This window comes from Hyperoodon ampullatus (assembly GCF_949752795.1).
Source record: "Hyperoodon ampullatus genome assembly, chromosome: 4".
NCBI lineage: Eukaryota > Metazoa > Chordata > Mammalia > Artiodactyla > Ziphiidae > Hyperoodon > Hyperoodon ampullatus.
This window is the reverse complement of record NC_136917.1, coordinates 37,765,221-37,792,947: the sequence shown is the minus strand read 5'-3', so window position 1 is coordinate 37,792,947 and position 27,727 is coordinate 37,765,221. Positions and strand designations below refer to the sequence as shown.

The 27,727-nt window shown below is 56.9% G+C and overlaps 3 protein-coding genes across 3 annotated transcripts in view; all 3 read left to right on the top strand.

The window, feature by feature from the left end:
• Positions 1 to 17,490, top strand: part of MYO9B (myosin IXB) — a gene marked incomplete at its 5' end in the record, with an annotated part of 71,498 nt that extends 54,008 nt beyond the window's left edge. The window contains 23 exons of the mRNA XM_079703080.1: positions 274 to 384; positions 1,810 to 1,932; positions 2,937 to 3,086; positions 3,170 to 3,336; positions 4,014 to 4,895; positions 5,614 to 5,686; positions 5,835 to 5,956; positions 7,721 to 7,854; positions 8,136 to 8,326; positions 9,572 to 9,670; positions 9,780 to 9,953; positions 10,063 to 10,104; positions 10,312 to 10,423; positions 11,047 to 11,120; positions 11,646 to 11,838; positions 11,949 to 12,077; positions 12,277 to 12,400; positions 12,664 to 12,795; positions 14,588 to 14,711; positions 15,218 to 15,265; positions 15,616 to 15,762; positions 16,469 to 16,592; positions 16,713 to 17,490. Of these exons, the coding sequence (XP_079559206.1) occupies positions 274 to 384; positions 1,810 to 1,932; positions 2,937 to 3,086; positions 3,170 to 3,336; positions 4,014 to 4,895; positions 5,614 to 5,686; positions 5,835 to 5,956; positions 7,721 to 7,854; positions 8,136 to 8,326; positions 9,572 to 9,670; positions 9,780 to 9,953; positions 10,063 to 10,104; positions 10,312 to 10,423; positions 11,047 to 11,120; positions 11,646 to 11,838; positions 11,949 to 12,077; positions 12,277 to 12,400; positions 12,664 to 12,795; positions 14,588 to 14,711; positions 15,218 to 15,265; positions 15,616 to 15,762; positions 16,469 to 16,592; positions 16,713 to 17,128 (3,891 nt within the window). The 3' untranslated portion in view covers positions 17,129 to 17,490. The remainder of the gene's footprint in view (positions 1 to 273; positions 385 to 1,809; positions 1,933 to 2,936; positions 3,087 to 3,169; positions 3,337 to 4,013; positions 4,896 to 5,613; positions 5,687 to 5,834; positions 5,957 to 7,720; positions 7,855 to 8,135; positions 8,327 to 9,571; positions 9,671 to 9,779; positions 9,954 to 10,062; positions 10,105 to 10,311; positions 10,424 to 11,046; positions 11,121 to 11,645; positions 11,839 to 11,948; positions 12,078 to 12,276; positions 12,401 to 12,663; positions 12,796 to 14,587; positions 14,712 to 15,217; positions 15,266 to 15,615; positions 15,763 to 16,468; positions 16,593 to 16,712) is intronic.
• Positions 17,491 to 19,668: 2,178 nt separating this feature from the next.
• On the top strand, positions 19,669 to 22,879 carry USE1 (unconventional SNARE in the ER 1; the record flags this gene model as incomplete). The annotated part of the gene is made up of 8 exons (XM_079703499.1): positions 19,669 to 19,809; positions 20,121 to 20,170; positions 20,314 to 20,392; positions 20,481 to 20,633; positions 21,372 to 21,384; positions 21,822 to 21,849; positions 22,270 to 22,444; positions 22,688 to 22,879. 8 exons carry the CDS (start codon positions 19,669 to 19,671, stop codon positions 22,868 to 22,870), a joined length of 822 nt encoding a protein of 273 aa, XP_079559625.1. The 3' UTR covers positions 22,871 to 22,879.
• Positions 22,880 to 25,153: 2,274 nt separating this feature from the next.
• On the top strand, positions 25,154 to 27,457 carry OCEL1 (occludin/ELL domain containing 1; the record flags this gene model as incomplete). Its single annotated transcript, XM_079701519.1, has 6 exons — positions 25,154 to 25,224; positions 25,524 to 25,761; positions 25,884 to 26,083; positions 26,297 to 26,462; positions 26,698 to 26,751; positions 27,085 to 27,457. The coding sequence occupies 6 exons, from the start codon at positions 25,154 to 25,156 to the stop codon at positions 27,205 to 27,207; spliced, it is 852 nt and encodes a 283-aa protein (XP_079557645.1). The 3' UTR covers positions 27,208 to 27,457.
• Positions 27,458 to 27,727: the final 270 nt, after the last annotated feature.

Sequence of the window (27,727 nt, the reverse complement as noted above, 5' to 3'; positions counted from 1 at the left end):
GAATGGCTTAGGCATCACTGCTGAGTGGCCCCATGTCTTTATTCCAAAAAAAAACATCTGGAGCAAGGAAAAAAAAAAAAACATCCTCCAGGTGCCCGCGCCTGCCAGGTTGGGGACATTCCCAGATCAGCCCCAGCCCACGGGTGTGCCCTGACTGCATCTGTATCTGGAGTCTCGAGGGATGGCAGTCACGTGGGAATAGATAACTCTTCCCAGGGACCCCGTCCCCAGCCACCTGTAGGCATCTGCCCTGATGGCTCAATCCTGTTTCAGAAAGAGCTGTGTTTCGATGATGAGCTGGTGCTGCAGCAGCTGCGCTACACAGGCATGCTGGAGACCGTGCGGATCCGGAGGTCGGGCTACAGCGCCAAGTACACGTTCCAGGTAGGATGCTCTCGTGCACATGCATGGCTGCCTGGGACACTAGCCACCTCCAGAAAGAGCGCTTCTATGGAGCATCAGCCTGGCAGGTTACTTTCCATTAGGGTTTCTCCACGCTGGCTGGCACTGTTGGCATTTGTACCAGATCATTCTTTTCTCATGGTGAGGGACATAGTTCCTTGCAAGAGGTGTGTTAAACCAAGTGGGGAAGAGGGAACTGCACAAGCAGATCCCTGTGCAGCTCGGCCCTTTATTGAGCATCTTCTGTAATACACACTTTTATACCCAGCTGTTTTATTCTGTCAACCAGCAGCAAGGGGGCCCTGGTTCCTATTTTCCCAGTATGGAAACTGAGGCCCAAGGAGGTGATGACTTCAGAGATGACTCCCTGGGCTTTCTAGAAACACAGAAGATCACCAGTAACCTCAAATTGGTGAAGACCAAATTAGAGCAGTTTCTCAACCATGTCACCATTGACACTTGGGGCTGGGTCATTCTCTGTGGTGAGGGCCGCCCTGTGCACCACTGGGTGTTGAGCAGCATCCCTGGCCTCCACCCGCAAGATGCCAGGAACACTATTCCCCTGAGTTCTGACAACCCAAGATGTCTCCATGTATCACTGAATGTCCCCAGGGGTCAACATGGCCCAGGTTGAGAACCCCTGGCTCATGCTGGGAGCTGGCAGCAGCTGTGTGGTGCTCGAGTAAGCACTGGGCCTGAAACCAGAGGTGGCAGCACCTGGTCCCTGTTCAGGCCTTACCCGTATGGCCTCAGGGACATGGCTTCATTGTGGCCTGCCTCCCTTTTTCATCCGCAGAATAGGAATATCGTCTTGCTGATCCTGCATAAATAGGAAAGGCAAATTGAAAAGGGAGAAAATACTGGTGTGTCTCATTAATGGCTTGGCTCTTAAAAATTTGGCGTAATTGTTTACTTAAAAAGGGCATACCTTGGGACTTCCCTGGTGGTGCAGTGGTTAGGATGCCATGCTTCCACTGCAGGGGGCACGGGTTCTATCCCTGGTTGGGGAACTAAGATCCCGCATGCCGTGCAATGAGGCCAGAAAAGCGAGGGCAGTGTGGGGACATGCCTCCAGCTACGGTTCAGCCTTCTAATGAGCCAGACTGTGGGCCCCCCAAGAGCAGCTCCATCTCCTGGCTGCCCCCCAACAATGCCAGCACCCAGCAGGTCCTCAGTGGTCACTCACTGACTGACTGAAAGGTCGGTGCTCTATGTCTACGACAGTCTTTCTTAAGCTTTAGACTGTTTGAGAAAGTCCAAGATTTTAGCTTTGTCAGTACTGTTAACATCAAACCAAGTTTTGCCTTCGGAAACTCAGCTTGACCAGGGAATTGCTGGAGCCCCGTCTTCTTGTCGGGTGGCAGAAACACTCACGCAGATTTTCCTTTCTCGGCCAAAATCACCCAGGATTTCACGGAGCAGTTCCAGGTGCTGTTGCCCAAGAATGCCCAGCCCTGCAGAGAGGTTATCTCTGCCCTGCTGGAGAAGATGGACATAGACAAGAGGAGCTACCAAATCGGCAAGACCAAGGTCAGTGTTTGCACCCCTCAGGGTGGCTGCAAACTGTACCCCACCTTCTGCTACACACAGGGTCCTCCCATGGCCCAAGCCACTCACTGAAAAATAAGGGACTCTGCTGAGGAAGTGCGTTTCTTGGGGCCCAGCACGTTATTTCTTCCTGGAAAGCAGAGGGGCAGACCTAAGGTGTGGGGCTCAGGCATCAGACCATCACACCATAGCACAGGATGTTCAAGAACCAGTCAGTAACCTTTGTAATGTCTGGCAGCTCCCCAACAGGGCTCTACCAGATGTGACAAGTCTCCTCACAGTGCCCCAATGAGTTAATCATATAGAGTTACCATGTGGCCCAGCAATTCCGCCCCTAGGTATCAACCCAAAAGAACTGAAAATAGATGTGCAAACAAATCCTTGTACATGTATGTTCATAGTGGCACTCGTCACTTGCCAAAAGGTAGAAATAATTCACGTATCCATCAACAGATGATAGATAAACAAAACGTGGGCCATTCACTTAGTGGAGTATTATTCAGCCCTGATACATGCTTACGTGGATGAACCTTGAAAACATCATGCTGAGTGAAAGAAGTCAGACGCAAAAGGCCACGGATTGTGTGATCTCATTAATATGAAATGTCCAGAACATGTAAATCCATAGAGACAGAAAGCAGATTAGTGGTTGCCAGGGGCTGGGGGAGGGGGATTAGGAAATGACTGCTAATGGGCATGGAGTTTCCCTTTGGGGTGATGGAAATGTTTCAGAGCTAGATACAGGTGATGGCTGCACAATATTGTGAATGTACTAAATGCCACTGAATTGTTCACTTTAAATGGTTAATTTTATGTTCTGGGAATTCTATCTCAATATTTAAAAAAAAAAAAAAAAAACTCCCCTTGGTCAGGTCAGTCAGCACACCAGCTTGGTCTCACGCACTCCTGGGGTGGGCTGAGCAGACCTGCCGAGTACAGGGGTTCTGGAGGCCATGTTGACCCCTCCTGTGCTCACTCCCTGCTAGGTTTTCCTGAAGGAGACGGAGCGTCAGGCCCTGCAGCAGACACTGCACCGGGAGGTCGTGAGGAAGATCCTGCTCCTGCAGAGCTGGTTCCGGATGGTGCTGGAACGCAGGCACTTCCTACAGATGAGGCGGGCGGCCGTCACCATCCAGGTTCTGAGGGGGCCCATGGGGCCGGGGCCGGAGGTGGCCAGGGTCTCGCCCTCCCAGCCCCTGAATGCCCCCTCCACTCTCAGGCCTGCTGGCGGTCCTACCGCGTCCGCCGGGCACTGGAGAGGACGCAGGCAGCAGTGTACCTCCAGGCCACGTGGAGGGGCTACCGGCAGCGGGCAGCCTACCAACTCCAGAGACAGAGCATCATCCGCCTGCAGAGCCTCTGCCGGGGGCACCTGCAGCGCAGGAGGTGAGCAGAATGGGACCAAGCCCCCCGCCCCCCGCCCAGAACATTCCACTCACCCAAGGGCTGCCTGAGACACCGTCTGGCCAGTGGAGCTGTCTGGACACAGGGAAACTGAGGAGGGGCTGGCAGGCATCTAGCCATCTGGGCACACAGGACCCTAGAGGGACGCTCCAGGGCTGGTAGGTGGCACCTACTGGCAAAACCCCAGGTCACCATTGGCGGTACTCAGTCTCTGCCAGGGACCCCCACACCACCACTGCACCTGCCCACCCCAGGCAGGTTGGCAGAGCACCTGGATTCAGAGCTGGAGGGTTCGGGTCACCAGGACCAGCCATCAGGGGGCTGCCCTCACCCCTGCTCACACACGAAGCCTGGGAATCCACCAGGCCAGGGATCCCAAAGGAATTCAGAGGGTTCTGAACAGATCCCTCCCACAACAGACCTAATAAAGGTTCCCCTGAACCAGCCAGGCAGAGGTGGCCATGACAACAAGAGGCCGCTCCGTGTCTCCCTCTTCCCTGGTTGAGGAGGTTCTGCCTTTCCAGAAACATCTCTGAGGGCCAGGGTCTCACCACATGCCACCTGGCTCCCCACCCCTGCACCTGCAGGTAGAAAAGGGGTCCCCAGTGCCCTGGGTGAATTTGTTCCTGAAAGCACACCCTTCACTTTCCCCCCACCAGCTTCAGCCGGATGGTGGCAGAGAAGCAGAAGGCTGCAGAGAAGGAGAGGGAAGCCCAGCGAGCCGCCAAACAGGAAACTGCAGAGACCGAGCTGGGCTGGGCAGCTGGGCAGGAACCCTCGCAGGGCCCAGAACCATCCAAGGACGGAGAGCAGTTGGAGCTGGAACCCGAGGTGTGGCCCAGTGACGGGTCCCCTGTGGAGAGCTCCCAACCGGAGAAGGCGCCCCCAGCCCAGAAAAATGCAGCGGAAAGTCACGAGAAAGTGCCCAGCAGCCGGGAGAAGCGCGAGTCACGCCGGCAGAGGGGGCTGGAGCACGTGAAGCTCCAGAACAAGCACATCCAGTCCTGTAAGGAAGAGCACGCCCTCAGAGAACCTTCCGGAAGGGCCGTCCCAGAGCCACAAGAGAGCCTCCCAGAAGACAGAAAGGAGAACAGAGAAGATGAAAGCCCTCGGGACGCAAGGATGGACACAGGGATGGCTCCTCCTGAAAAGCAGCCCGAGGAGCCCCCGCAGCCCGCACCGGGCAGCCCGGTCCCAGCTGAAGCCCAGGGCGGAAGCCCCAGGCCCGGCCACGTGGAACGACCCACCAGCCTGGCCCTGGACAGCAGGGTCGGCATGCCGGCCCCCGGTGCCACCCCAGAGACTCCCAAGGACAAGAGCAAGCCAGGGGTTGGCCCGAGGGCCCAGGACAGGCCCGAGAGCCCAGGAGGCTCCACCCAGATTCAGCGGTACAGGGACCCAGATGCCGAGCGGCTGGCCAGCGCCGTGGAGCTGTGGCGGGGCAAGAAGCTGATGACCGCTGGCCCCAGCACCGTGCTGAGCCAGTCCCTGGACCTCAGCGAGCGGCACCGGGCCGAGGGGGTCGCCCTCACACCCACAAAGTAAGCCCTGTACCCTCCTTTCTCCAAGGGCTGGGGTGGGCAGGCAGGGTCGGGGGATACATAGCCAAAGCCTGGAGCAGGACCGGGGCAGCACCATGCATCCCGGAAACGCATGAGGCTCTGTGCCTGAGAGCTGACACCAGGTGGGTGGGAGCCCCAAGGAAGAAGGGCCCAGGGGGCGGGGAAAGGCTCGGGGAAGACGAGGCACCTTCCGGGGACCCTGAAGCCCCTGTCCAAATGAGCCCAGTTCACACAGAAAGCCTCCAGCCTTGTGGAAGGTGGCCCCTTGGGTTGAGGTCCCCCCCCTCCCCAGCCTGCCTGGACCTCAGTTTCCTCATCAACAATGGGAGTGATTACATGCACCCAGAGGCTGAAAGAGCAGCTCTCGACACACTTGGACCCCAGTTGGCTAAATATCGGTGACTCCGAATCACCAGCCCCTCGTCCCAGAGGGCTGCCTGTCCAAAGGAATAAAGAGATGGAGGAAGATGCAGCCCTTTTGCTAGGACAGGCTTTCTCGGCCTTGGCACAGTGGACCCCTGGGGCCATCTCGATCTCTGTGGTGGGGGCCATCCTGGGCACCGTGGGGGGCAGAGCAGCATCCCCGGTTTCCGCCCACCACATGCCAGTAGCACTACCCTCTCCCTCTCAGTCATGGCAACCCCAAATGTCTCCTACTCACCCTTGTCAGTAAATCCATATTTCTGTGATCTTGCAGGGAGAGGCGCATTTCCTTATCCACAAGCGATGTCTCCAGGCTCCTCTCGTCCCCGTCCCAGACCAAGACTCAGGTAAAGCTTTAGGCGGCAGCTCTCACCCCTGAGGGTCCAAGCGCCACCAGAAGGGAACGGTGGATAGAATGCATGGCAGCACCGGGACCCACACCTTCCCTCCGGAGAGGGCGCCTGCCTTTGCTTACCCAGCCCCCCTCCCCTACAGCCTTCTGCAGAAGCCATGGACGGGGAGCCCAGCACGAAGAAGCTGGCCATCCAGAAGAAGAAGTCGGGTGACGCATCCCTGGGGACAGATGCTGGGCTGTCCCCAGGCTCCGTCGATTCTAAGTAAGTGTGGGGTTTGGGGGGTGGGCTCAGGCCACCAGAGGACACCCAGGGTGTCCAGGTCCTCCAGTCCCAGAGCAGTCTGATCTCCTAAGCTGATCACACTTTTCTCACTTTTTTTTTTGGCCGCACGGCTTGAAGGATCTTAGTTCCCTGACCAGGATTGAACCTGGGCCCTGGCAGTGAAAGCACAGAGTCCTAACCACTGAACCACCAGGAAATTCCCAAAAGCCGATTGCACTTATATGAAGCTCTTTTGGGAAGACATTCACTTAGCAGTTCCGTGAGGAGAAACCCATGCGGAGCTCGGGTTGTGGCCACATTGGGGTGAAATGATTCCCATTGAAACCTAGAGCCAGTGTGGGTCACCTCCTCTGAGGCCACAGACAGACAGTGTCCAATCGGCTGTTTATGGAATGAGAACCATCTCCCAGCTTCTCCATCCCCACATCTGGGAACCCCTCCTTGGTCCTTAGATAGCAAAAACTCTGTCCCCAGAAAGCCTCTGTCCCCAGAAAGCCTCTGCCACAGTGCTCTAGGTGGTTCACAGAGCAGAGAAGTTGGGCCCTGGGACAGGGGAGCTTTGACCCAAACTCAGGACGGGAGCCTGAGGATGGTGAGGAATGGGCTGCAGTGGGAGGAGAGAGCCCCCTACTTTCAGGAGACCCCACCACCAAAACAAAGTACCACAAACAGGGTGTCTTCAAACAATAGGAGTTTACTCTCTCATGGTTCTGGAGGCCAGAGTGTGAAATCAAGGCGTGGGCAGGGCCGTGTCTCCCTCCAAAGGATCTCGGGGAGGATCCTTCCTTGCCTCTTCCAGCTTCTGGGGGCTCCAGGCATTCCTTGGCTTATGGCTGCAATACCCACCCTCCAATCTCAGCCTCTGTCTTCACATGACATGCGTCTCTCCCCTGTGTCTTCTCTTTTTCTCTCTCTTATAAAGACACTTGTCATCGGCTTTAGAGCGCATCTGGGTAATCCAGGATGACTCAGAATCTTGAGATCCTTCATTTAGTGTCTTAGTCTATTCGGGCTGCTGTAACAAAACACCACAGACTGACCTGGAGGCTGGAAGTCCAAGATCAAGGTGCCAGCAGATTTGGTATCTGATTCATAGACACCTTCTTCTTGCTGTGTCCTCACATGGCGGAAGTGGTGAGGGAGCTCTCTGGGGTCTCTTATAAGGGCACTAATCCCATTCATGATCGCTCCATCCTCGTGACCTAATCAGCTCCCAAAGGCCCCACCTCCCGATACCATCACACTGAGAGTTAGGCTTCAGCATACAGATATGGGGGGACACATATTCAGTCCATAGCATTTAGTCACATCTGCAAAGACCATTTTCCCAGATAAGATCATGCTTATAGGCCCCGAGGGTTAGCACATGGACATACCTTTTGGCTGGAGCCACCATTCACCCCATCACATGCCCAGTATCCATAGTACATGATTTGCTATTTATTCTTTGAGGTTTTTTTCCCCTAACCTTGTGCCTGTAAAAAAATCTTGGGGGAGGGGACAGGGGGTAATTTTTTTTTAATATGAAAATGGGGTCACGCTGTGACATCTGCTCAGCATCTCGCTCTTTTGCCCGACTCCCCTGTCAGTTCACACAGATCAACCGTATTTTTAGTGGCATCCCCTTCCAATGATAACCAAGAAAAGGGCTATTTCTCATTACAGTAAGTGGACCCTTGCTTTGGCCTCACATCTGCCTTTATTTCCTAAGGCTTAAGTGGAATCCCTTACTTTGTCCTCCAGATCCACGTTTAAGAGACTTTTCCTGCATAAGAACAAGGATAAGAAATACAACCTGGAGGGCACAGAGGAGACAGAGAACACAGTACCCGGGCAAGTCGTACTGGAAGCCACCGCCATGAAGAAGAATCTAGAAGGTTGGTCTCCCGCAGCCTCAGGGACAGACAGCAGAGCCACTGGGGCCCCTGAGGACCGTCCCCAGATGGGGCCTTGAGTCAGCTGTGGGCCAAGCTCCGGTTGAGGGGCTTTGGGACTGGTCCCCATCCCCGGAGGCGCTCTCTGGCCGCGGACCTCAGTGTGTGACAGCACAGGGCCCTGGTTCTCTGTACTTGTGACCATGCCCCAGAGGCCAACCTGAGTCCTCCCCAGGAACCCACTGCCCTTACCAGCCTCTCCTGCCTCCCGCCCCCCTCCCCAGCCCCCTCCAGCCACCAGCACCACCACGCCAGCGGCGAGAAGCATGCCAAGGAGCCAGGAGGCAAAGGGAAGAAGAACCGGAACCTCAAGATTGGCAAAATCACGGTGTCGGAGAAGTGGCGAGAGTCGGTGTTCCGTAAGATTACCAACGCCAACGAGCTCAAGTACCTGGATGAGTTCCTGCTCAACAAGGTGGGCCAGCCGGGGCCCCGGGCCTCCCCAGAGAGCCGTCTCCACCTGGCAGTTTTGCAAACCGTCACACCAAAGCCTTTATCAGGCGGGAATGGAGAGTCCAGGTCCATGGTTCCAACACACAGAAAGTTCTGGAACCCACAGGCTTGTTCCTAAGTTTGGCATCAGCTGCTTTTCTGTAAAACCTGTCAGGGGTTCCCCAGAGATCGCTTGTAGCCTACATTCATCCTGCTTGGTGGGGATGCTTACATTTTGCTACAAAATGTGTGTCTTACTATGGGGGCCGCACAGAATGTGTGGAAGCGAGTCACACCTGAATCACCTGATTCTGGGACCCCCGCCCCTGCCGGAATCATCTAGAGCACACGTGCATGTGCACACATGGGTTGGGCACCCAGCAGAGGCATTCTGTCCTGCAGTTCCTGCCCAGGAAGTTTGAGATCCGCTGTTTAAAGGCACATGGTTTGCTGTCTCAGAGCGCCCCTTGGGGGCGGTGGCCCACTTTCTCACACACGTGAGAAAAAGGAAGCACTAGCATCCAGAATAATCTTCCAGGCAAGGCACCTGGCACACCCGAGTCCTGCCAGGCTGCTCCTAGGTCCTGCAAGCTTTCCTTGTCCTGCCGCTCAGCTGCAGCTGACCGCGAACAAATTATTTTATTTAGAACACACTTTTACAAAATGCATTCAGTTCCAGGCAATGATTGAGCACTTAGCGTGTGAGACAAAGGTGAAGAAATCACAGCCTACACTCAGGGTATTCATGGCCCCAGCTGCAGGCAATCCCACAGCAAACAGTGTGGTGTTTGAGAGCTTCAGAGGGAGACAGCGGGCTGACAGGGACAGTTGAGAGGTGGAGGCATGGTGAAATGACCAGGCCATTTGAGGCAGCCTCCATCCTAGAGCACAGCCGGGCATTGAGCGCCGGGGTGGGGCGGCAGGAAGGGCCCCAGTTAAACCAATGTTTCTCAACCAGGGGTGAGTCTGCCCCCAGGGGACACATGGCAACATCAGCAGATGTTTTTGGTCCTCACAAGCTACCAGCATCTGGTGGGGGAGGCCAGGGGTGCTGCTCAACACCCACAGTGAGTGATCCCCGAGACATCAGGGTTGACGAGAGGGCCGAGATGTTTCCCTGCAAGCCCAGGGGAGCCAGGGAAGGACTTGGGACAGGGCAGAGCTATGGCTGCCCAGATGCCCGGCCTGAGGTAACGTGGGGTCAGCACATCTCTCCCTTCCTCTCCAGATAAATGACCTGCGTTCCCAGAAGACTCCCATCGAGAGCTTATTCATCGAAGCCACCGAGAAGTTCCGCAGCAACCTCAAGACCATGTATTCCGTCCCTGTACGTGGGGCCCCAGCCCCAAGGGGGGCCCCCGCGGCAAACCCCACGCCCTCCCCCGGGCACCCCCGTCTGTCTGTCTCACAGAGGGTCACACCCTGCATTGCCACAGAACGGGAAGATCCATGTCGGCTACAAGGACCTGATGGAGAACTACCAGATCGTCGTGAGCAACCTGGCGGCCGAGCGCGGCGAGAAGGACACCAACCTGGTCCTCAATCTCTTCCAGTCGCTGCTGGACGAGTTCACCCGCGGGCACACCAAGAACGACTTCGAGCCTCCCAAGGTGGGTGCTACCGCTCCAGGCAAGGGAGGGTCCCGGCGCCAGAACGTCGCTGGGGTGGGGGTGTCCCCAGGGGACCCCACACAGAGCTGGCCTTTGTGCTCCCTCACAGCAGAGCAAAGCTCAGAAGAAGAAGCGGAAGCAGGAACGTGCTGTGAGTATGGGTGTTCTCGTGTGCACGCGCACGGGTGTGCGCATGTCTGTGTGTGCGCATGTGCACGTGGGCGGGCGTGTGTTTTCCTACCCGGCCTTGAGGGCCCCCGGTCCTGAGATGCCGCAGGCAGCATCCCCACTGTGCGGCCCCGTGGCGGCCCCGTTGGGGGTCCACCTTCCCACTCGGCCCCACTCCCCCACTGCTCAGGTCCAGCAGCACAACGGGCACGTGTTTGCCAGCTACCAGGTGAGCATCCCCCAGTCCTGTGAACAGTGCCTCTCCTACATCTGGCTCATGGACAAGGCCCTGCTCTGCAGCGGTGAGTGCCCCTCACCCACCGATCGCCCACTGCGCCCCTGGCCGCCCCCCCAGGCCCTCCGACTCCCCACTGTCACGCTGGGGCAGAGGCTGGTCCTCAACTGACCCCCAGGCCCCCCCTCCCAACTCCGCAGCCCCACCTCTGCACGCCTACCTGGGCAGGTCACCCTGGGCCCTATCTCCAGGTCTTTGTTCATGCTGTTCTCGCTGCCTGAAGTGCTGGCCCCGCCCCCATGTGCCAGGCGAGGCCAGTCAGTCCCCACAGGGACCCTGAGAGACAGGTGCAGCCCAGGGTGACCCAGCTGGCCCACAGTCAGGCAGCCAGGAGGTGGCCAAGGCCGGGTGGGAAGCCAGTGAGCCCCCAGGGGCCCAGGCTGGGTCAGGCAGGCCTCTAGCACTGCTGTTTTCCTGCCAGGACCAGTCAGGGTTGGCTTTCTTTTCGGGCCAGGGTAACCTCTCCCCTTGGCCCCTGTGTGAGGAGCAGTCCGCCACTCCGTGTCCATCGTAAATACCCAGGCAATTGTCACTGTCCTGAGACACAGGGACAGGCGGCCACGGGACCCATGGGTCCCCGATGCGCCGTCAGTGACCGCCATCTCCCTCTCCCCCACCATGACCTCCTAGTGTGCAAGATGACCTGCCACAAGAAGTGTGTGCACAAGATTCAGACCTACTGCTCTTACACAAGTGGGAAAAAGGTGAGCCCGCTGGGGCCGGGAACTTTCCAGAACACCTGGGGGAGGCTGTTCTGAGAGATGTGGAGGAGAGGGTGTGCTAGGTGCAAGGCCAAGGCTGGGTGTCAGGTGGGAGCACGGAGCTGGTGGGAGGGGCTGGTCCCGAAGCACAGCGCACCCCGGTCCTGTCAGAGCCCCCAGAGGGCCCCCCAAAGCTGGGGCCAGGCTTGTATGTGCACCCCAGGCCATGGCCCTGCTCTTCCCTCCTCCAGGTGGAAGGAAACCCCTACCCTGCATGAGGGAGGCAGGGTCCTACAGGCTGGCACAAGCCAGGATCAGCTGGGCGGAGGGGACTGTGGCACTTCACACAGGGACACCCTGCCAGCAGCCATCCGGGGACCTCCACAGCCCGGCACCTCTGGCAGCCGTGCAAGAGAGGAGGAGGAGCAGGGGTCGACGGCGGCCACAGAGGAAGCCGGGCTGGCGGGGGGGTGACAAGTAGGACAACCAGCCCAGGCCTGACCCTCACCCCCATCCCCATCATCACAGATCGAGCCAGGCACTGAGCCGGGCCACTTTGGCGTGTGCGTGGACAGCCTGACCAGCGACAAGGTCTCAGTGCCCATCGTGCTGGAGAAGCTTCTGGAACACGTGGAGATGCACGGCTTGTACACCGAGGGCCTCTACCGCAAGTCAGGTGCCGCCAACCGCACTAGGGAGCTCCGGCAGGCGCTGCAGACAGGTGGGTGCTGCGGACAGGTAGGTGTCAAGGGCAGGAGGGCACCGCGTGGGGCTCCAGGCTCAGCCCTCCTGCCTTCTCCGAGCTCACTGGCCACTGCGCCCTCCCCACAGACCCCACGGCAGTCAAGCTGGAGAACTTTCCCATCCACGCCATCACCGGGGTGCTCAAGCAGTGGCTGCGGGAGCTGCCCGAGCCCCTCATGACCTTTGCCCAGTACGGCGACTTCCTCCGCGCCGTCGGTGAGTCCCACCGTGGCGAGAGCCGGCAGGTGGTCGAGGTCGGGGGTCAGAGCCTCGAGCATGTGCTGTGGCCGGTCAGGGAGGATGGACCCCTGTGCCCCCAGCTGAGAAACCGGGCCCCAGACAGTGGGAGGCTCCCCGGTGCTCTGGGGCCTGTCGGGTGAGGGCCGCAGGGAGCTGACCCCCAGGACCCTCCTAGAGCTGCCAGAGAAGCAGGAGCAGCTGGCCGCCATCTATGCCGTCCTGGAGCACCTGCCAGAAGCCAACCACAACTCCTTGGAGAGGCTCATCTTCCACCTGGTCAAGCAAGTGCCTGCCCTCCTGTTGCCCCACTCTCTGGGGGGTGGGGTCCCAGCAAGAGCCCCACCACGGCGTTCCCTGGGCTGGCATTCTCTGGTGGCTCCACACCAGGATGTGAGTCCATACTGGGGGATCCAGAAGGGGGCCCCCGGCTTCTTCGTGGCGCCTCTCCACCCTGCAGGAGCAAGTGTTTCTCACATCCCGGCTGCGGTAGCACTTTCCCGGGATCTGGACTCTGGTCTTGGGGCTCCCTGTGGCCACCCCCTAACTGCCGCTTGCTGCACAGGGTGGCCCTGCTTGAGGATGTGAACCGAATGTCACCCAGCGCACTGGCCATCATCTTTGCGCCCTGCCTCCTGCGCTGCCCCGACAACTCGGACCCGCTGACCAGCATGAAGGATGTCCTCAAAATCACCACGTGAGTACCAGGATAGGCTGGCTGCCACCCCCTAACATGCGCTCAGGGCAGCCGAGCCAGGGATCCCAAAACGAAAGAGGAGAGCCCTCTCCAGAATCCTGGGACTGGCCTGGACTCGGTAGTGTGTAAATGTGCCTGCAGAGGAAAGTCTAGAAGAACATAGCCCGATCACAACGGCCCCGGGAGGTGTCCTGAGCACTGGGGTCCTGGGTAAACTTCGTTTGGTCTCTCCACCCTTCTTTTCTAATGAACACATGTGACTTTTGTACTAAAACCGAACTTCTAACAAAGTCTGCATATGCACTGGCTGCTGTGAGCGGCGAGCAGGGCTCTCCTGACAGACGAGGGACGAGAAGCAGCCTGGCCTCATGGTGACATCGTAGGGCTCACACATGCCCAGACCCAGGTGGAGACCTGGCAGCATCTCCTCAAGCAGCAAGAGCATCACTTCTGAGTTCTCTTGAGGGTGAAAAACCAAAAAAGGGGAGAAATCCCTCGTCCTCTGTCCAGGGTGAGGGGCAGATGGTGAAGCCCCACATTCCCAGCCTCTGGGAGCAGTGAGAGCCTGCAGCAAACAGAAGCGGTTGTCTCAAGTTTCCTTCCTCCCTGCAAACGATCTTCGAAAGTTCTCAGAAAGTGCTTCCAAAAAAAAAAAAAAGTTCTCAGAAAGTGCCTGAAGGGAATTCCCTGGTGGTCCAGCGGTTAGGACTCCGTGCTCCCAATGCAGGGGGCCCAGGTTCAATCCCTGGTCAGGGAACTAGATCCCACATGCATGCCACAACTAAGATCCCACGCGCCGCAACTGAGACCCAATGCAGCCAAGAAAATAAATAAATATTTTTTTAAAAAACACACGAGAAAAAGGAAGCGCCTCAAAAGAACTCAGAAAGGGACTTCCCTGGTGATCCAGTGGTTAAGACTCCACGCATCCACTGCAGGGGGCACGGGTTCGATTCCTGGTTGGGAAATTAAGGTCCCGCATGCCTTGCAGCACAGCCAAAATATAAAAATTAATTAAGAGGGAAAAAAAAAAACTCAGAAGGAGGTCAGCAGACATCCATCACTAAAAGGACATTGTTTAGACTTCGAGTTGTAAAAATAAGAACCTGTCACCCAAGGCGGTTTCAGGAGGCAAAACATAGGAAGGCCTGAGGGCTACTCCTGACAGTGCACACCCCACACCCCGGGCCACACTCAAGAGATCAGTGAACAGCTGCTGGTTGGCAGAGTGGAGGAGAGTCCAGTGTGGCCCTGACACTACCTGGGCAGCGGTATGCTGTTGACGGATTTGCTTCCAGCATGTTCCTTGGGGTTTTTTTTCCTTATGTTGTCATGACAATGGGAAATCTGAGTCATGACTGCCTCTCCATCTAGGCTGAGTCCGTCAGGTCCCACCACACCCTCCCTGCCTCGGTACTGACCACTGAGGCTGGCCCTGACCACTGAGCACATGTGCCTTGGGTCACAGCGCAGTTTTAGAGCCCTTGGGGCCAGCTGCCTGCAGCCCCTGGGACAAATCACCCAACCTCCATGGTACTGTACTTCCTCCTTCAAATGAGGAGGCTTATTAAGACAAGGATTCAGGCTCAGAGAGGTGGGGTGAGCTACACAAGGTCACACAGTGAGTGAACTGGGGCCACGATGGGAGCCACAGCCATGTCCATGGCCCTGCCTGGTCTCTGGGTCTCTGTCTCAGCCACCATGCCCCAGTCTCGGGCCAGCATCTCCCTAGATGCAGGCCCCCATGTTGACCATACCCCCCGAGGCGGTAGCTGAGTCACCTTCTCCACAGGTGCGTGGAGATGCTGATAAAAGAACAGATGAGGAAATACAAAGTGAAGATGGAGGAGATCACCCAGCTGGAGGCTGCCGAGAGCATCGCCTTCCGGAGGCTCTCTCTTCTGCGACAAAACGCTGTGAGCAACGCAGGGTGGGACTTTGGTGGGGGCGGGGCCTTGTGGGAGTGGGGACCGGTGGGCGGGGTTTGGACACTGGGCGGGGTCTCACTTATCCATCCAGCACACTCTCCCAGCATACCCTGGGCCACCGACAGCCTGACCTGGGGCCTCGTGGCAGCATGTTTAGGGGCTGATTCCTCACCTCGGCCAAAAGACCACCATCCTAGCTCAGCCTCAAGGCCAGCTGCCGCTCTCAGCAGTGGGGGTCCTGTCACCTACTTGATGGTGGTCCTGATCATCCTCCAGCCATGTCCCGGGCTGACCTGGGCCCTGCCCACAGGGGAACATTGCCACAGCAGAAGTGGCCTCACAGTGGGGGGTAGAGGGATAAGGGGCCGGTCCCAGGCTCCTGTGGGAGGATCCTGTCCTTGTCCCGACGGTCAGACGTGGCCTTATGCCCATGACTAGCGCCTGTGCCCTGGTCATGGCCCTGTGTGGTCACCCACTCTTCATCTCTCCCCCAGCCCTGGCCTCTCAAACTGGGGTTTTCGTCTCCTTATGAGGGGGTCCTGGTATGTACACGTACGGTGGGTCCTCCTCACATGTCTCCCAGTGCGGTGCATGCTGGGGTTCCTCTCAACCCCTAGGGTCCTCGTAGGATAGACCGAGCGTGTCCTAACCTTCTGGAAGTGCATGCTGGGGGAAACCCATTGCCTGCTGATTGCCTGTGCTGAAGATGACTAATGAGCCACGTGCTGGTCACTCGGTCCCTGCATGATCCCCGGAGAAGCCTCTCTAAGCCTAGCCATCCATGTCAGAACTAACCTCCCCCGGAGCTGCTTGCACCACCCTCTCTTCATCCACAAGCACTGACCCCCACCCACCCAGAGGGGCTGGCCAGACCTGCCGCTTCTCTTTGCAGATCAAGAACCCCAAGACCCGGATGAGCAGCAGCGGTGGCCTGGAGGAGCTGGGGGTGCTGCCAGAGGAGGAAGTGGCCGGCGGTGAAGAGGATCGCGAGAAAGAGATCCTAATTGAGCGGATCCAGTCCATCAAGGAGGAGAAGCAAGTGTCTCTCTGAACCCTTGGCACACTCGGCCGCCCTGTCCAGCCCCCATCCACTGGCCCCCCCACTATAGGGGATCTGGCTGTTAGGAAGCTAATGGGCTAGGCTCAGTCCCGCGGTCCAGTGCCCACCTCACGGGGTGCTGCTGTCCTGAAACACAGCCTAAGCTCGTTAAACCCCTGGCTTGACCACAGGGAATCACGATGGCCCATAGGGAGAGAAGGGAAACAGAGGGGTGATGCCTGAACTTTGTCTTAAAGTTGGCCTTAGCTAGGGCGATCCACCAGTTTGTTGTCCGGTCAAGATGGAAGTATGAACGGAGATGCCGTTTAAAAATTATGCCAGGAGAACAGGTGTAATCCAGGCCCCCTGGGCATCCTAGTCTTAGGAATAGGGTAGGGCACTCCAGGCAGAGGGAACAACATGTGCAAAGGTCCTGAGGCAGGAGCCCCTCACTAGCCGAGTACTAGGCCAGATGCCTGGCTTCCCTCAGCAGCCTGACACCTTCCTCACATGACCTTCACTGAGTCAGGGGCATTTTGGGCCGGGTGTGCTTTTGGGGTTGGGTTTGGGGTGCTGGGAGCAGGGAGTCCCCTCCAGGACCAGGATGACCTACTCTGTCCCCTACTGGCCTGGCACTTTTCCGTGGGGGGGGGGTCTTCCACCATGGAACAGCCTTGGACACTGTGACCCTCTCATCCCCAGGGAGGACATCACGTACCGGCTGCCAGAGCTGGACCCTCGGGGCTCCGATGAAGAGAACCTGGACTCAGAGACATCAGCTAGCACCGAGAGCCTGTTGGAAGAGCGGGCTGGGCGGGGGGCCTCGGAAGGTCAGTATTAAGGTAGCGTCTGCTTTTTTCCTTCCCACGTCCACACCCAGCAGGCCCCCGGGCGAGGGTCCATCTTCCGGCACCGAAGCTGCAGTAACCCTGCCATCTGTCTCTCAAAAGGGCCCCTCGCGCCTGCTCTCCCCTGCCCCAGCGCACCCACCCCGAGCCCCCTCCCCGAGGCGGCCGCCCCTCCTCGACGAAGGCCGTCGTCCTTCATGACGGTTAGAGTGAAGACCCCCCGGCGGACCCCCATCATGCCCACGGCCAACATCAAGCTCCCGCCCGGCCTGCCCTCCTATCTCCCTGGCCGGGCACCAGGTGCCCAGGAAGCTGCCATCCCGGTGAGGCGCCGAGAGCCACCTGCTCGCCGCCCAGACCAGGTACGCTCTGTGTATATCACACCTGGCACTCACCTGCCCACTCAGGGCCCTCAGGAGCCCCTGGACAAGGACGACCGGCCACCCGGGACCAAGCGGAGGTACTCGGACCCCCCAACCTACTGCCTGCCCCCTGCCTCGGGCCAGGCCAATGGCTGAGGGCCCACAGCTGTCAGAGTCTGCATATCCAAGGACGGCCCCATGCCAGAGCTGGGTGCCAGAGCTCCAGAGCCAGCATTCAGCGGTCTGAGAAGGATCCGGAATGAAAAGCTCCAAGAGCGATGTGAGGTGGGCACCGACTCCAAGTGAGTGCAGGCAGGGAGAGGCTGGCTGAGGCCCGGCTGCCCTTGCTGAGCCCCTACATCGCACAGAGTTGCCCGCCCAGAGCACCGAATCATGGTGGGCAGCCTGGCATCTCCCAGCTCCCCTTTTGTACGTTTTTCTGGTCACTGTTTCTTTGGGCGTGGTTTACATAACTTTAAACTGTAACAGCCTTAACAGAAGACCAAATTGTTTTTTTACATGTGTATGTACAAACTTTTATATTAACGCCCTGCATCTCCCTTATAACCTGGACATGAGTCTTCAGAGTAAAGGCCACACCGCCGCAAAGCTTTGGAGGCTCAGACCCACGCTGAGAGACAGCTCAGGGGACAGTCTGAGGGCTAGGACCCTGCACGAGGGGTTTGAACACTTGTGGCCCCTGACTGCCCCAAGTCTGTCTTGGACTCGTATTCTGGCCCGGCAGTGGCCACCTGGCCGACGTGCACTTGAGGGAACAGTGAGCCTTCCGTAGTGATCAAGACTGTTGGCTGGAGCCAGGACACGAGGTGGTAGGCAGCCTCCACTCCAGGCACCACAGACCTCACATCCCAGGGAGACTCGAAGGTGGCCATCACTCCTTGGTCCACTGTGCCCTGGACACAGGAGGCTGGAGGAGGCCACCCTTGGCACTGCCCGCCCCATGTGGCACAACAGGAGCCCGCAACTCAGGACCACTCATGGGTGGGGAGGGCAAGGCCTGGGGTTGTATGTCCCTACAAGTCTACAGTGACAGCCTGGACATCTGGCATCTCCGGAGCGGGGCTCCCCTTTTAGGCTCAGCCCACTCTGCAGACACCCGGACACATGGCCCCAGGTCTGGAACAAGAGGCACCCACAGGCCATGTGAAATTAAAAAAAAAAAGTGCCTGAGAGGTGTCTGCATGCAGTTCCTATTCAGGCCAGCTCCAGGCTGAAAAAGCAGGGTTTGGCGGATGGGGGTCAGCCCTGCGGCCTCAGCCAAGAAGGGTACAGGGCAGGGATTGGGCCCCTTGCCTGGAAGGAGCTGCCTTGCTCCTCCAACCGACTTTGCTGTTTGTTTGCTGGAATTTCACACATACTTTTCACACAAGGGACGTGGGCTTTGCTGGAAGTTCTTTTTATTGATCCAGAAAGCTGGGAAAGCAGGCAGCTCCTGGCAGAGCCACATTCAGTGAGGAGAGCCTGCTGTCCTGGGCGCTGCCTCCTGTCACGCCTAGCCTCTCCCCAGCTGGGGCTTAAATGTCAACTGATGGGGCCATCCGCCGTGGGTGGGGCGTGGGGAGTCAGTCCTGGTGGACCCACTACAACCAGAAGCAACACTACCACCACCACCACCACCACCACCACCAACCACCACAGAAGAGCTCCCAGGTTGCAACCAGATGGGCAGTTGTGGGAACTGGCTGGCAGGTGGGCCCTTTGGGGCAGGGGAGTTGGAGACCATGACAAACCGGAGTTTCAATGGCACATGCAAGGAAGAGTTGGCGGGCTAGTCCAAGGCCACACAGCTGGAGTGGGGCGAGGCTGGGATTCAGACCCTGCCCTGTCTGCCTCTAGAGCCCCCCTTTATCAATACCCTGAGTTTGGTCTCATCCATGGTAATTTACAGGGCACCAGGCCCACCGGTGTGACATGGACAGAGGTGACCTGAAGGATGGGGAGATGGTTAAGGGCTGCATGCCAGGCTTCAGTCCCTGTGAAGCCCCCATCCTCACCCTGTCCAGTCCAGGAGGGGGGGACTCGAACAAGGGGCCTTTGCTTCCTGGGACACAGGACGGGGTTCCGTCCATGGGGGTCTGGGCATTGGGGGTGACCTCTCACTCCCAGGTTTAGCCCATGTCACTGCCACACTGCCAGTTTCCCAAGGGAGGAGACAGGTCCAGAAGAACTTAAGAAACTCGCAGAAGGCCATGGTGGGAGGTGGAGTCAGAGTCAGGGCTGGGACGGGATATCATAGCTGCAAAAGTTTGGAAATCATAGCCCGTAAGTCTCGGATTCCGAAGTCCCAGGTCAGAGCTTCTCCCCTAGGAGAATCTCCCCCAGGCTGCCTGGATGCGGAAGAGCTCAGTGTGGGAAGAACCCAGGAAGGCGTGGGGAGCGGGGGAGGAATTTTGAGCAGGGGGAAAGTAATGAGCATGTCACGCGTTGCACGTGGGCCTGAAACGAAGGACTCGACCCTTTCAGCCCTTCCGGAAGGGTTAAGATGCTCGCGAGGATAAGCAAGCGATTGAGTCCTGAGTAAATACGGACTGGATGGCGCCTCTAATTGAAACAAGACAAGAGTGAGAGCAAACGCCCAAACAAGAACGAGAGAGCCCCAAATAAGAATGAGAGAGCCAACAAGGCACTTCCGCCCGGAAGGAGGCCAACGAAAGGCACTTCCGCCATCTCTTAAGATGGCGCCGGCGGAAGGGGCGGGGAGCTGCTGGGTGGTGATGGCAGCGTCGAGGCTGGAGCTGAACCTGGTGCGGCTGCTGTGCCGCTGCGAGGCGATGGCAGCGGAGAAGCGGGACCCGGACGACTGGCGTCTAGAAAAGGTGAGGGAAGCCCGTGTGTCCGGGTAGAGCCCGAATCCCGGAGGGTGGTCCCCGCAGCCGGAGGCCACCGGGCCCGACTCCCCCACCCCGCCAGCCAATGAGGTCACGCCCCTGCCGATTGGCTCCGCCACGTTCGTTTGCGCTGCTCCCCCGCCTCCTCCCTGGGGCTCAGCTGGTCCCGCCTCCTTGATACTTGGCTCCTCCCGTTCCAGCCCCGCCCCCTACCTGGCCCCGCCCCTTGGTGGCTCTAATCCCTTTGAGCCGGACGGTGGTGGGGGGCACCGGGCTGAAACCCCACTTTTCGTCCCCAGTACGTGGGAGCCCTCGAGGACATGCTGCAGGCCCTGAAGGCACAAGCGAGGTGAGTGCAGGCGGCCACAAGTGTTCAAATCTGGGGCAGGGAGTAGAGTCCGGGATCCCTGGTCTCCAGTCCCTCCCTGCTAAGACCCTTCCCTGAACTGAGGACAGTGGGCAGGTTTCCTTTTTCCTCTTCTCCCCTTCCAGCAAACCGGTCTCCGAGGTGATCAATGAATATTCTCGCAAGGTAGATTTTCTGAAGGGGATGCTGCAGGCAGAGAAGCTGGTGAGTAAGGGGCACCTCTGTCTCCTCAGCCTTCATCATGCTCATCTGGTACCTGCCCCTCTGGTGACCCCTCTGCCCTCTTCTGCAGACCTCCTCCTCAGAGAAGGCACTAGCCAACCAGTTCCTGGCCCCTGGCCGAGTACCAACGACAGCCAGGGAACGGGTACCTGTCACGAAGACAGTACACCTACAGTCACGGGCACGGTACACCAGTGAGATGCGGAGTGAGCTGCTAGGAACGGTAGGGCTCCCTCCGTGGTCCCTGGGAAGCTTTGGTTGGGGACAGGAGTTCAGTGCCTGGGGGTGGCCAGAACAACAAATACTGTCAGGTGCAGGGATCCTAGGGGGCCCACAGACTCTGCCCTGGACCATCAGAGAAAGCTTCCCAACAGAGAGGCACTGCAGCCAGGGCTTTGCTAGATGAATAAGAGTTTTGGTACAAGGCAAAAATGGCACATCTCTGCTTAAGCCCCAGAGTTGGTTAGAGTAAGGTTTGGCCCCTGCCTCACCACACATAGATGAGTTTTTTCATCTGTAAAATAGGATGACAAATGTCTCTATGAGCACTTTATGTGGATCAGCTAAACCCTGCAAAATATGAGCTATTGTTTTCAGTTTAAAGATGAGAAAACTGGGCTCCCCTGGTGGCACAGTGTTTGAGAGTCCGCCTGCCAATGCGGGGGACACGGGTTCGTTCCCCGGTCCGGGAAGATCCCACATGCCGCAGAGCGGCTGGGCCCGTGAGCCATGGCCGCTGAGCCTGCGCGTCCGGAGCCTGTGCTCCGCAACGGGAGAGGCCACAACAGTGAGAGGCCCACGTACCGCAAAAAAAAAAAAAAAAGATGAGAAAACTGAGGCTCAGAGGGTACAGGACTTGTCCAGGGTCCTGACTGAGGGTGGGGAGTTTCTGGGAGCAGAGAGAACAGGTCTGGGGGCATGGCAAGGTGGGTGACTTTGTGCCTCTCCTTTTTTCCCACAGGACGCTAGTGAAGGTGAGTCATCCTGAGCAGAACAGGACTCAAGGCCTGGGACAGACATGTGTCCTTGCTGCCCCACACCTCACGCCTAACCTGGCTCCCACAGGGTCTTCCACAGCCCAGGGAGAGTGTGTCCAGGGGCATTACCGAGTTATGCTTGGAAGCGGTGCCAGGACAGAGGAGGGGCCCCCAGAGGAAACAAAGTCGGACACTCCCAGCCCAAGGGGCCAAGGCTGGCTAGAGGGAAGGACTTGGGACCTGGGGGAGCCCAAATGAGGAAAACTTCCTAGAAGGGAGTACTCTGAAGCCTGATCAGGAGCCCGCCCACTGGGGAGCAGACAAGATGAGAAACGGCATTATGCGTAGCAGACACATCCCGGGCAATGGTCAGGAAGCTGGAAAACAACAAACCAATTCTCTCCTTCTTCCTGCTTGGCCTGTTTTGCTTCCAGAGCCTGAACTGGATGTGAGGAAGAGAATGTGAGTATCTTCAGCCCTTGGGCAGCATTGGGGTCAGGGGGATTGGACAGACCTTGGGCCACTAAAGCGTCACCACGAAGCATCTAAACCACCAATCAGGGAATTTCCTGGTGGTCCAGTGGTTAGGACTCCATGCTCTCACTGCCAAGGGCCCAGGTTCAATCCCTGGTCAGGGAACTAAGATCCCACAAGATGTGCAGCATGGCCAAAAATTAAAATATAAATTTAAAAAATAAACCACCAATCAAAGGCCACTTCTGAGGATGCTCTTCCCAGAAACCAAAGCAAAAAAGGGGAAACAGCCCCAAGCAGGGCAGTGGCTGGAACCACAACCTCTGGGTTCCTTGAGAACATGTTAGTTTCTTCCCTCCTACCCCCACCCCCCCTCCTACCCACCTGTCTACCCATCTCTGGGGTCAGTGGGGTGGCAGGGCCCAGGCCAGGCGATGAGAAGCAGTCAGCAGCCGAGCTAGACCTTGTCCTGCAGCGACACCAGAACCTCCAGGAGAAGCTGGCGGAGGAGATGCTAGGCCTGGCACGGAGCCTCAAGACCCACACACTGGCTGCCCAGAGTGTCATCAAGAAGGACAACCAGGTATGAGGACTCTGGGAACTCTAAAGCCTCTGCCCTGGGGCATCAGAGAAGTCTTCCCAGCAGAAGGTCTCTATGGCTGGGGCTTGACTAGATGAATAGGAGTTTGGCAGAAGGCAAAAAAGGCATTCCCAGCAGAGGAAACAGCACTGGCAAGGGCCAAGAGGTGTAGATTTGCTCCAGCGCAGTAGGAAGAGGCCACACTTGGACCAAGTCCTGTTGACATTCTCCCTACCTCACCCTCAGACCCTGTCACACTCACTCAAGATGGCCGACCAGAACCTGGAGAAGCTGAAGACAGAATCTGAGCGGCTGGAGCAGCACACACAGAAGTCGGTCAACTGGCTGCTCTGGGCCATGCTTATTATCGTCTGCTTCATCTTCATCAGCATGATCCTCTTCATCCGTATCATGCCCAAACTCAAATAAAGACCTGGCCTGGCCCACCTCACCTGTCCTCTCTCTGCCCTCCACCCCTGTCCAGGGGAACCTTTGGGGTGGGTAACGTGATGGGAAGGCCCTTGGTGCCCCTGAGAGCCACAGAGAGCACATGAGCAGGGGAGGAAGGAGGTCAGGCTTGGTGGGGGCGGTGAGGACAGTGACTCAGCAAACCTGCCTCCCGTTCCCCCCTGGTACCTACCTCACACTGGACAAGGCAGGGCCCCTAGAGGCCCCAGGAGCTCCCAATCTGATAGAGTCAGAGTCAAACACATACCTGTGGGGTCAGAGTAAGGTCTGGAGGGTGGGGGAGGAGTGGGGCCATGCGTGGAGGCCAGCTTGGAGGAGGGGTGTCAGTGCTGGGCCTTCCTTGGGATTGAAGGTGATAATTCAGAGACAAGACTTAGCCCACCCACTGCCACAGCCTAAGATCTTAGGACATTGCAGATGCTTCACATAGTCATTCAGCAAACACATGAGAATCAGTGGAGACCCTGCCCTGCCCAGGTCATAGTCTGATCACTTCAGACAAGAACTGGGTGGGCATTAGAGTTGGGACCCTGGAAGGGATTACTGAGCACGAGTCCAGGGGAATTGTGGGTCCTGGGCTCTGCTTACCCCCACTCCAGATGTCAGGGGCAAAGTCTGTCAGGGGGGTGACTGAGGGAGCTTGATAAGGAAGAGTGGACAGGAGGTGTCTGTCCCAAACCATGGGAGCATGAGCACTGTGGGACATGCATGGAGTTGCCCACGTGGACCCCACCCCCACCCCACCCCCAAAACCACCAGGAAGAGCTTTTAAAAACTCTAGTGGCAGTTTTTAAAGCTTTTTTGAAAGCTCTAGTGGCAACTTTTAAAAAATAGATCATAAGAAGGAGGCTCATGCTTGTGACTCAGGGATGGTTCATTATTAGGAAGCATTAGTGGCCACATTAATGCACCAGGAAACAAAAATCATAGGGTGAAATGGTACTTTGTACTGTTCACAGCATCCATTACTCAAAGTCTCTTAATTAAAAATAAGGAATAGATGGATGTTTTTCCTCATTGAACTGAAAAACCTCAAGCCAAAGGCAGTGTTGAGTTTAACGGGCAAATACTCAAAGTTTTGCCATCAAAGTGGAGAAAGTGAGGTGGGGATGGGGGGATGCCCACAGTCCACCCACCCCCTCCCTTGATTTAATATTGTCTGGAGATGCTAGTCAATGAAACTAGACAAGAAAAATGAAATTTTTAAATGAGAAAAGAGGTAAAATTATTTGTAGATGATGCAACTGTCTATATAAAACATCCAAGCAAACTAACAAAAAGCTATTTCAATAAGAGAATTTAGTAAACCAACAAGGGACTTAATGAATATTTAAATTAGTTTACTATATGCAAAAAAAATAGCTGCAAAATATATTGGAAGATCCCATTTATAATAGTAAAAGACACTATGGTTAAATTAACATCCTTGATATACAGAAAGCTCCTAAAAATCAACAAGAAAGAAAAAAAAAGACTTGCAGGAAATAGGAAAAGAAATACAAATGGTTTCTGGATTTTTTCACACACCATATTAGATTTAAAACTTTGAAAGTACACTTACAGGAAACTGTGATACCACTGAGGTTGCAAAGGTTGTGGGAAAACCAGCTGATTAGAGCATCAGTGGCACAAGCTCACTGAGGAAAAACTTGACAGTATTTTTCCAAATTAAAATACACAGGTCCCTTTTGCCCGGGCAATTCTGGGCAATTCCACTTCTAGGAGTTCCACATAATCCTCCACAATCGGCCAAAGAAATGTGCACTTGAATCTTTTTTCTACAGTATTGTCTGTAGTGAGGAAAATGTGTCATTGAATTAGAATCTCTCTGGAAGGAGACACAATTAACTGCTGCCTCTGGGGACAAGGGTGGGTGAGAAATTCACTTTGCCCTACACCTCTTTTCTATCTGAATTTTCTAAACATGCCTCCAATAATTATTTAAAGAAATATTTTCAAAATATAACCGCTGGAAAAAATACATATAACCGTTGAGTAAATAGATAAATACAGGTTCTCCAAAACCACCAGTTTTTCAGACAAATAAACTGAGGGTCGGAAAGGGTGAGTCACCAGCCCCAAACACACAACAGGTAGCGGTCTCTGTTGGACTCGGGTCAAGGGTGCGGTTCCACTTTCAGGTTCGCCAAACCCCGCCCCCTCGCCGCCAGCCCCGCCCTATACCTCCAGGCCCCGCCCCCGACCTGCGGAGCGACCCAGCCAGTTGAGTCCCTCCTGTAGTTAATGCACTACACGGACTCGAGCGCCTCTCTTCGGGAGCGGACCCAGACTCGGAGCCCCATACGCTGGGACAGGTGACCCCGGGAGGGAGTGGTTCGTGCGGCCTGCTGCCGGGCCGGAGATCCTGGGGGTATTCTCGGGGGCGGTGTCCACGGGCTCCACATAACCCTGCGGCAGAGGTTGCGGCCGCGCAGGGGTTAACGCGAGCCAATCCTCGGCTGCGTGGTGACGTAACGGTTCATAGCGCTCTTTCGGGTTACGCACTGGGCGGCGGGGTCTGGGGATCTCTGAAGGCCAATGGCGTGCGTCTATGCAAATGAGGGCGGAGCTGGAGAACGCGCCGCTGGTGGAGAATTGGCCGCTCCGTGAGCAGCTTCCCCGTGAGTCCTCCCACCTTACCCTCCTCCAATCGCATCCTCCTCCTGTGTCCACAGTCCGCCCGCCGACCACCCCCGCCACGCGCGGGCCACGACTCCCCCCGCAGGGCCCGCCCGCCGGTGCGGGGACGCCCGAGCGGCACCACACCGAAGCCGATGCCCACCCGGGAGGCCCCGCAGACCCGCGGCTCCCGGGGGAGCTTGCAAACCCGCCCTCCTGGCCCTGGTCCCCCGGTGAGTCTGAACGGGAGGAATGTCCCCAGGCTGAGCCTAGGCAAAGGATTCATTCCCCCCTGTATAATGGATCCCGGCTGACCCTCGTTAACTCCAAACCATGATTCCTGCGGCATCTGCAGCGACTAGTGCCTGGAGGCCTCGAACCCAGCGCGCCCCGCCCTCTGTGCCAGCCTCAGCCCGGAGCACACGGGACAAGGCCCAAGAAGATTGTATTTGAGGATGAGCTGCCCTCGCGGACCCTCCTGGGCTCCAAGAAATCTGTTAGAGCCGTCGCTGGGGAACATGTGCCTAGGCCCCACCCCGTGCCTGACTATGAGCTGTGAGTGCCCGCCTGTGGTTCCTGACTTCTGGGAACGTGGAAGGAGCACTGAGGCTGGGGCTTTGACAAGTGAATAAGAGTTTACCAAATAGTAAACAGAGGAAAAGGGCATTGGGGGCTAGGAACCCAATATGGACAAAGAAAAATTACACTGATTGGGGAAAAGAGAGGAATTCTTTACACTCATACTCTGACCCCCTGTCAACCTGGTAGTAAGTATCCACCAGTGAGCAACGAGAAGGATCGGAGCCGCTATGCTGCAGTGTTCCAGGACCAGTACCCAGAGTTCTTGGAGCTCCAGCAGGAGGTGGGATCTGCACAGGCAAAGCTCCAGCAGCTGGAGGCCGTGCTGAACTCACTGCCCCCACCCCGAAGCCAGGTTAGCACCCAGGTGGAAACCCCCATCCTACAACCCTTACAGGTAGCCCAGGCCTCCGGAAACCCACTGGGTTCAGATCTCTGGGCCTCTTTCTCCTCCAGGCTGGGCAGGCACCACAGCACATGGGCCAAGATCAGCCCTTGACAAGGTCCGCTTTGTCTGTCTGAGCCTCAGTTTCCCCATCCCTCCTTGGGTCCTGCGCTCCCTGAGCACCCCCTTCCTTCTCCTTTGGCAGAAGGAGGCCCATGTTGCTGCCCGTGTCTGGAGGGAATTTGAGAAGAAGCAGTTGGTGAGTCATGCCTCTTGAATCCTACAGCCTGTCCTTTGTAGCCCCCTACACACACACACACACACACACACACACACACACACACACACACACACACACACACTCTTTCTCTCTCTCTCTCTCTCTCTCTCTCTCTCTCTCACACACACACACACACACACTCTCTCTCTCTCTCTCTCTCTCTCTCTCTCTCTCTCTCTCTCTCTCTTCCAGGAGGCTGGGACACTTGTGCAAGAAAACTGAGGCTCAGAGAGGAAAATGCAAAAGGTCAAGCAGCTTGAGAGCCATAGGCCAGATTGCCACAAGGACTTACCTGGATCTTGCCCTGCTCAGGACCCCAGCTTCCTGGACAAGCAGGCTCGCTGCCACTACCTGAAGGGCAAACTAAGGCACCTCAAGACGCAGATCCGGAAATTCGATGACCAGGGAGACAGCGAGGGCTCTGTGTACTTCTGAGTGTCCTGGCAAACAGGCAGAGGGAAACATTGGAGTCGGGGTGCCACCCTTCCCTTGCTTCTCTTCCTACCTCCTGGCCTTAGCTCTTGCTATTGCCCCGCCTGGGGTAGCCGTCCCTGATTTCAGATGCCTTCGCCCTTGAGGCTGAGATCTGATGGTCCCTCCTCCAGGAAGGCTTCTCAGGACCTCCTCCAGGACCCCCACGGAGATCCCAGATCTCAGCCCATCCCCTGGAAGAGGTCCTGCTCTTCATCCCAGTGGAATAAACACTTATTAAATACCGACTGTGTACAGCTGCTTGAAACTCCTGATTTCACTCGTTGTCACCAAAAAATTGTTCTTCCATTTTCCAGGGGAAAAAAATTAAGGTTCTGAAAAAGGGACTTGTCCAGGATCTCTGGGTGAGCTGTGAACCCTAGTCTGTCTGGGGGGGCACCCCTCTCCTCTAAGAGCCTTCAAGTGGGAAGCAGAGGGGCTGACATCTAGCATCACCTCCTCGGCCAGGAGGGTCCCCTGATGT